Source organism: Pan paniscus, chromosome 4 (assembly GCF_029289425.2).
Source record: "Pan paniscus chromosome 4, NHGRI_mPanPan1-v2.0_pri, whole genome shotgun sequence".
In the NCBI taxonomy this organism is placed as follows: Eukaryota; Metazoa; Chordata; class Mammalia; order Primates; family Hominidae; genus Pan; species Pan paniscus.
In genome coordinates, this window is record NC_073253.2 from 53,151,715 (window position 1) to 53,159,686 (window position 7,972).

Sequence of the window (7,972 nt, forward strand, 5' to 3'; positions counted from 1 at the left end):
CACAAATGAATTTGAAAGGTATTTGGCTTATCCTCCTTTTAAGCACCTTGACTCCTAAACTATCAGAAGTAGACAACTATTCTATTTTTAAATTAACCTAGAAAAGGTGTTCTTATACCACAATAATGTGTTTATTCAAATTTCCTTTGGGAAAGAAGACCATTCCAAATATAAATAATACAAGCTGGAAAGTTGTTAATAAGCTTAATTAATTCAGTTCCTTCTGACTTGAAATTTATGGTAATTGAGGGATTAGCTAAAATATGGCTTTCTCTTGTCAGGAGGAGAAAGTTTATGTAGAACAGTATAGCATAAATAAGGCTTTGGGAGAATACTTAACTGCTTAAAAGTAATTATTTAAAACAGGTTATTTTAACAGAGTACTTCAGCAGTGCTAGTATCTAGAAATATCTAGAATTGCTGCAATTAGGAATAATTATTTAAAAGCAATTTCTACTGTGTAACAGTTTTATTAGATTTTCTCCAGATTATAATTAGAAGTGATGAATTTGTATTTTCCTTTAAACTTTCTGTAATTCATAGTATTTATGAATTCAGTTCTTCTCCTACCATAATCTAAATTGATGAGGGTTTGCTTTATTTCTAGAATTAAAGAATACTGGAATTAAGAAAATAGAATGTTTTAGAGAAAAATGTAAATTCCAGGTCAACATTACTAAGCTGAGTCAGGCTATACATAAAGAACACATATTCTTCCAGATTGTCATCTTAGGAAATGGACCCCAGGGAGAGTGTTCCTCCCGCCACACTATCAGCTAAACACCGTTTCCCCTTCTGCTGTATTACTGGTCCAGCTAAAGACAATTGAAATGATTTTTTCTTACATTCCCACATGTTCTTTGCTTCTATTCTCAATTGAAGGCGATCGGTAGGAAATGTGGCGAAATGAGAAGAGGAAAACCAAAATAGGAAGGCATAATCAATTGGAAGCCGTAAATAAGGATGGTTTCACAGTTAGTAGATATTTACTTTGGGAAAACAATAATTAATTAAATTCAGCAGTTTGCTAGTGAAAGCCAGTGGTTTTACTGCCAAAATTATTTAATGAAGATTATTGAGAGTAGGAAAAGTAAATTTGATTGCACACAATGACATATACAAAAATATTCTTAGCAGCTTTATTCAGAATAGCCCAAATTGGAAGCAACCCACATGTCTGTCAATAGGAGAATGGGTAATTTGTGATGCGTTTATATGGTATAAACACAGTAGTAAAAACACAAACTACCAATATATGTACCAGGTACAAAAGAGTACATCCTGTGTAATTCCATTTATGTGAAGTTTAATAGCAGACAAAAGTAATAGTTAGTAATAAGAAGTTAGAGTAAAGCTACCTTGGGAGGGGTATATTCTTGGAAGGAGCACATGGGAATCTTATGTGGTGTTGGAAATGTTCTGTGTCTTGATCTTGGTAGTGACATGGGTGTATACATACATGAAAAATCATCAAGTTAAGATTAATGTACTTTGTATACTTTTTATATGTTAACCCTCACTACAATATGAACATTATTACTATTATTTAGCAACATATTATATTTAAAAGGTAACTCAACTAAGTGTAAGTAAATTCAAATCATAAGACCACCTTAAGCTAAGATATAACAAAATAAAGATACGCTAATTTACTTTCTCAGGTTCGTATCTTATATTTTACTAAATATACTATCCAGCCCCCTCTAATTTGATAGTTGTTTAACAGGATTGATATTTTATATATTTTTTTCCAAAAGTCAAGAAATAATTATACAAAAATCTCAGTTCAGATGAAAATGTGGTTCATTTTAAGGAACAATGGCCCCATGTTACAATAATTTTATTTTCCAGGTGGTTTGGGAACATTCCATGCCCTTCTAAATACAGCTGTACATGTAGTCATGTATTCCTACTATGGACTTTCTGCGTTGGGGCCAGCCTACCAGAAGTATTTGTGGTGGAAAAAATATTTGACATCATTACAGCTTGTGAGTAATTAATTGTCTTTAAAACCATATATGAAGCAGCTAGAGTCATTGTTTTCACTGTGAATTAGGATACTGGTTAAATAAAGAAGAAAGACAAAACAATAGGGGTAGAGCGTCTGGCCCCTACATGATATGCCATCATGGTTCTTAATATGTTAGATGAACTTTGGTAACCAAGAGGCTCAGACAGTTAAACAAGCATGTGTATTTTTGTGCCATCTTTATATTATGCATTTATACAAGAATAAATAGATTTGTGATTAAGATAACTCCAAAGTTATGTGACCCTCAATAGGCATAATACCTATTAGAAATTAGAAATTCCATTAGATCTAAATGACCTTGAGGGAATGCAACTTTGAGGGAACGATGAGCCTTCCTGTGTGCTTACCTATATAGTCCCAACATTTATAAGTCCATCTTTCCTCCAGTCAATAAAAAGCACTGTGAGAATTAAAAATGTAGAGGGTTAGACCAACATATATGTATTACCTAAATTTGAATACTGCCCTTATATAAGCAATGTTTGAAAGAGCCAGAGGCACTCAGTTTAGACCTAATAATGCATTCTAAGCATTAATTCTCAAAATATGTGATATTTAATTTTTTTGGAGACTCATTATGGGTTTGAGATGATGATTTGCTTTACATTTTATTGGTGTCTATTAAAAGGAGAATTCGGCCATCCTTGTATTTCCACATTTGCAGTCTATAATAAATTGATGTCATATTCTGCCAGTAACACCAATGAGAAAGTATGAATTTGGTTTAGATGGCGTGGTGAAGATTAATTTTTTATTAAAATCCTGTAACTTCCTACATGAAATTTGGCACATTCATATAATGTGTTCTTCCAGGTGAGAGATTGATATTTTAATGGGTAAGGATCCTAAATCAAGATCAGAGTATTTCCTTACAGAGTTATTTGTTGGATTTGAAATTGGCAGCAAACTAAATGACCAATCATAAGGATATGGTAAAATATATTATTTTAATTCATACTTTGAAATACTATGAAGTCATGAAAATTACTCACCATTGCTTCTTTAAAAAATATTATTTTCTCAAAGTAGTATATGCTCATTGCAAATATGTGAGAACACCTAATTAAGCAAAGAGAAAAAAATACATGTAATTCTGCCACCTAGGGATAATCACTGATATTTTTATTTGGTTTTCATCCAGTTTTTCTCTCAGGCATATGTGTACACCTTTTACATTTTTTGTATAATATTGCATATATAATTTTGTATTTTGTATTTAGGCTTTTTTTTCTCAGCATACTCTTAAATGTACAAACTTTTTAATAACGTGAAAAAATATTGATGTAGAAAAAATAGGATGGACATTTTTTCATTATATTCTCAAATATGTCTATTATACACAAACATACACATGCATAGAATGTTGAGGATATCGTTTAGCCTTCCTAAAGTTTTGTTTTCTCTTTTGGAAAATGAGAGGAATAAGTGGCTATGTTGTCGGAATGTCATAAATATACATTAAGATAATGCAAGGAAAGTTGATGATGACAAGGATAAAATGATAATAAAATAAACTATATGAAAATCTTAACCATGATTATAACTAGACAGATTGTGAGTAATTGTTGTCTATTTCTTTATAGAGTTTTACTTTTCTAAAATTTCCACAGAACACATATTGCTTTTTAATCAGGGAGAACATGATAACCAGAAAATCTGAATATTAGCCTATAAAAGGTCCCTCATGGGACTGTGTAAGATGTTCTGCCCCACAGAGCCCTTGAGCACTACTAGAAGGGCCACCAGTTCTCTCTCACACCTCGTAGATTCTCTGCCTTAGTTGGCAGTTCAGACACTTTTTTTTTTTGAGATGGAATCTCGCTCTGTCACCCAGGCTAGAGTGCAGTGGCACGATCTCGACTCACTGCAACCTCCGCCTCCCAGGTTCAAGCGATTCTCCTGCCTCAGCCTCCTGAGTAGCTGGGACTACAGGCGCGTACCACTGCGCCCGGCTAATTTTTGTATTTTTAGTAGAGATGGGGTTTCACTATCTTGACCAGGCTGGTCTCGAACTCCTAACCTCGTGATCCACCTGCCTCAGGCTCCAAAGTGCTGGGATTACAGGCGTGAGCCACCGTGTCTGGCCTAGACACATTTTTATCTGTGACAGTGGAGGACAAGTGGCAGGTATAAGGACTCCGAGATGCTTTAACTACTAAAAAATTCCAGGGGCTCTAAGTAAAATGTTATTATTTTCCAAAAATAAAAATATCTGGTCCAATAACCGGACAGAATATTTGAAATTGAAATCATCCTGAAAAAATAGGCCACATGTAGTGCATGGTCATTTCATCATAGTCAAGGACTCAAGTCAGAGACTTATAGAGAAAACCTGCTCTGTTGATTCTCTGAGTAGTAAAAAGGTTGCTGCACTGCACAGCTCCAGGGAACATTTAAATATAGACCCTGTGGTTGTGCAATTTTGTGGTTCTGAATAGTGGATCCATACTTCCAACTGGCTTTTGACATTATACCACCCATTATCACTCTCAGGGAGGCTAGATTTAAAGATGGACTTCTCTGCCCAGTAGTGCACTCCCTGCACTTTGGGAGTGCATAAACATAGGTAGGTAAAGAATTGTTAACTCTTCATATCTGAATAACTTTTTTTCACGTTTTCATTTCTTAGGTCCAGTTTGTTATTGTCGCCATCCACATAAGCCAGTTCTTTTTCATGGAGGATTGCAAGTATCAGTTTCCAGTCTTTGCGTGCATCATTATGAGTTACAGTTTCATGTTTCTGCTGCTCTTTCTCCATTTTTGGTACCGTGCTTACACCAAAGGTCAGAGGTTGCCCAAAACTGTGAAAAATGGAACTTGCAAAAACAAAGATAATTGAAGCCCAACATAAGTCTATGATCGAAACTGATACATTGTCTTCCTTGACAATCAAGAGATATTTACCTATGCAGTGCATTTTGTATATTTTTCAAAACTAAGAGCTTGTATTTTTATGGTAAGTTATTGGGATGTCTGATATTTGAGAGCCCGAAGCTTCCAGATAACAGTCTTCTGATAATTAGAGCCTACAGCAGCCAGAATTTTTTTTTGTTTTTGTTTTTGTTTTTTTAGCTGCTTTTAAACCTAATCCAAAGGTTTTGTTTAAAACATTTTGTTGCAGTGAAAAAAAGATATGAAGCAATACAGTACTCTTCAAAGAAGTCCAATAAAGATGAAAAATATCATTAGGTATTTTGAGCACAGACAGAGATCCATGTGATACAATAGATTCCTACTGCTGGGTCTGGAAAGTCTGGAAACCAACTGTAGGCCCTGGCTTTGTCATTTATTGACTGTATTCAGAAGATACTATATTTGCTCTAGAGTTAACTCCCATTTTAGCAAGCTAGCACAGGTGAAAATTGAGTGAGTTTTTGATAACTTGTCATTTAAAATCATTAATGATAATTTTCAATGGATCTTTTCAGTAGCCATCACCAGTTTTGCTGATAAGACTTCCTCACAACCCATTTGTTGTACAAACTGTTTCAAAGTAGCAATCCTTTGGGTTAGTACACTGATGCACTTGATACCAAGTTTCATTCAGTTGATTATTTTCAAAAGGTGATTTGTTTTAATGGATTAATGAATACTTTGCTATTACTGTTTTACAATTAACTTTGTATATCTCTGGAAAGAGGTGAATTTGTCAATGAAAAAAGTATTGTGCAGTTCAGTGGGAAAAACCTGTTGTCTGTTATAGTATCACATCACTTTCTTACATTGTCATGGTTTAAATTATTATCTTGGTGAAATATATAGGTTAGATACTTAAATGTTCGTATTATTAGCACACTACAGGTACTACCCTTAAATCATAAATAATATTACCCATTGTACACAGTTTCCAGATATGAGTTAGAGTGGCTGTGAAGCAACTAGAGGCAAATTGTGGCACAGAGAATATCCAGGGGAAAATTGATTATGTAAGCAAGGGCCGTTCTACTTTGAGAGAGAGACAGACAGACTACATAATAGTAATAGATTATATAATTAATGTTATAGATACACTGAACAATAAAGTATTTTCTGGAATTATGAATTAATTAACAACCTGGATTTCTGTTTCCAGACCTATAAACCATGTAATGAAGGACTGAAATTCGTTTGGCATAGGCTTTGTTTCTTTAAAATTGCTACTTTCTTTCTGTTATTTTTACATTTTCTTGTCAGAGAATCAAAACTATTAGTCAGTAGAGTTTTGTCCATGAAATAATATTTGGACATTTGTGAATTTTTCCCTATTTTTTTCCTTCTTTTATTTATACTCAATTTTGAAGCACTGTTTATGTTTGTAGGACTTTAAACAATTAGTACTTAAAGCCCCAGTTAATTTTGAACACACAGAGATGCTTATTGTACTCTGTGTACAATAAGTATTTTTATGTTTACACTTACCAGATTCATAAGGTTATTTGCCTTTAAGTGATCTTTTGTGATTTTACTTGATTACAGCATAAGAAGGTAAAGGTTGATAAATGGGAGTAATTACATATATATATAATTTATTATTATTTTTTCTGAAGCAGAGTTTTACTCTTGTTGCCCAGGCTAGAGTGCAATGGCACAATCTCGGCTCACTGCAACCTCTGCCTCCCAGCTTCAAGTGATTCTCCTGTCTCAGCCTCCCAAGTAGCTGGGATTACAGGCGCCCGCCACCATGCCCAGCTAATTTTTGTATTTTTAGTAGAGACAGGGTTGGCCAGGCTGGTCTCGAACTCCTGACCTCAGGTGATCCTCCCACCTCGGCCTCCCAAAGTTCTGGGATTACAGGGGTGAGCCACTGCGCCCGGCCATAATTTTATATTTTTAGAATATAAAGAATGAAGGACAAAAGAGCACAGCTAAATGAAACTGCTGCTCTAATTTATTCCACTGGAAAGGTCTCAGGACTCCTTAACTGTTTTCCAGGTTTGGCTCTTCATATCTAACCTGTGCTAAAATGAGAAGGTATGCTAGGGTGCTGTTAGAAATCACACCATTTCCAAAGAACCCAACTAGTATAGAGACCAAAATGAGGCAAAAATAAAAGAGATGAAACAGGAGAGTTTATTTCTTGCATACTTTCCGACCTTCATCATACAACCTCTCCTAACCTCCCTGTAGTCTTTAAAATGTTTAACTTGCCTATAAGCTAACATGTAATAAAACACATACTCAATTATATGAATAGAAGTGGAGAGCCAGAATGCTACAAAAGAAATCACAGCTGCTAGAAGTATCCTCCATAGAAACATCAACATGATTGTGGATCAAAATGATTTTCACTGGATATGGAATTTGTATGGGCCATATTTATTAAAAGAGTTCTGTGTGGTCACATAGAGTTCTTTTGGGATTTCATCCCACTTTTCAGGACTTAATTTGTTTGGGTTTGCTTACCTAACAAGCAACAACAACAACAAAATAAATAGTTCCAAAATCTAGTTTATTACATAAATCTCTATGAATCCTTGAGGGCCTATATCTATATTATAAATAAATACAAATATAGATTTTTAAATATCTATGGGACTTTGCCATTTACAGCCTTAATTATAAAATTATGAGATTATATTCTCTCCATTACCCTTTATTTCTGTTAACTTTTTAAAGACTGGAACATTCTGTGGATGTTGTCAAAGTTTGAGTTTGTTTTTCCCTGTGTATTATAATAAATTTGTGGTATCACATGTATACGTGTGTATATTTTTCATTTTGGAATCTAGCTGCATGTATTTGCATGGGTTGGTGACTTTTAATTTGAATACTCACCAATCAAAGTTATTTTACATATTTCTTGTATACGTGCTGTGTTCATCTTTGGGATACAAAGATACCTAGAACATAATTGGGATCTCTTGGAACTTACCAACTGGCAGATGAAATTATGTGACAGGGCAGTAGATGATAGGTGCCAGATGAGTGACAGTTCTGCCACTTAGCAGACAGGGAAGACTC

The 7,972-nt window shown here is 34.4% G+C and overlaps 1 protein-coding gene across 10 annotated transcripts in view; it reads left to right on the forward strand.

Annotated features, from left to right (window-relative positions):
- Positions 1–7,704, forward strand: part of ELOVL7 (ELOVL fatty acid elongase 7) — a 92,380-nt gene extending 84,676 nt beyond the window's left edge. For all 10 annotated transcript variants that reach the window (XM_034960052.3, XM_034960057.3, XM_034960053.3 and 7 more), the window contains 2 exons: positions 1,852–1,988; positions 4,662–7,704. In XM_034960052.3, coding sequence (XP_034815943.1) covers positions 1,852–1,988; positions 4,662–4,871 — 347 coding nt within the window. In that variant the 3' untranslated portion in view covers positions 4,872–7,704. The remainder of the gene's footprint in view (positions 1–1,851; positions 1,989–4,661) is intronic.
- Positions 7,705–7,972: the final 268 nt, after the last annotated feature.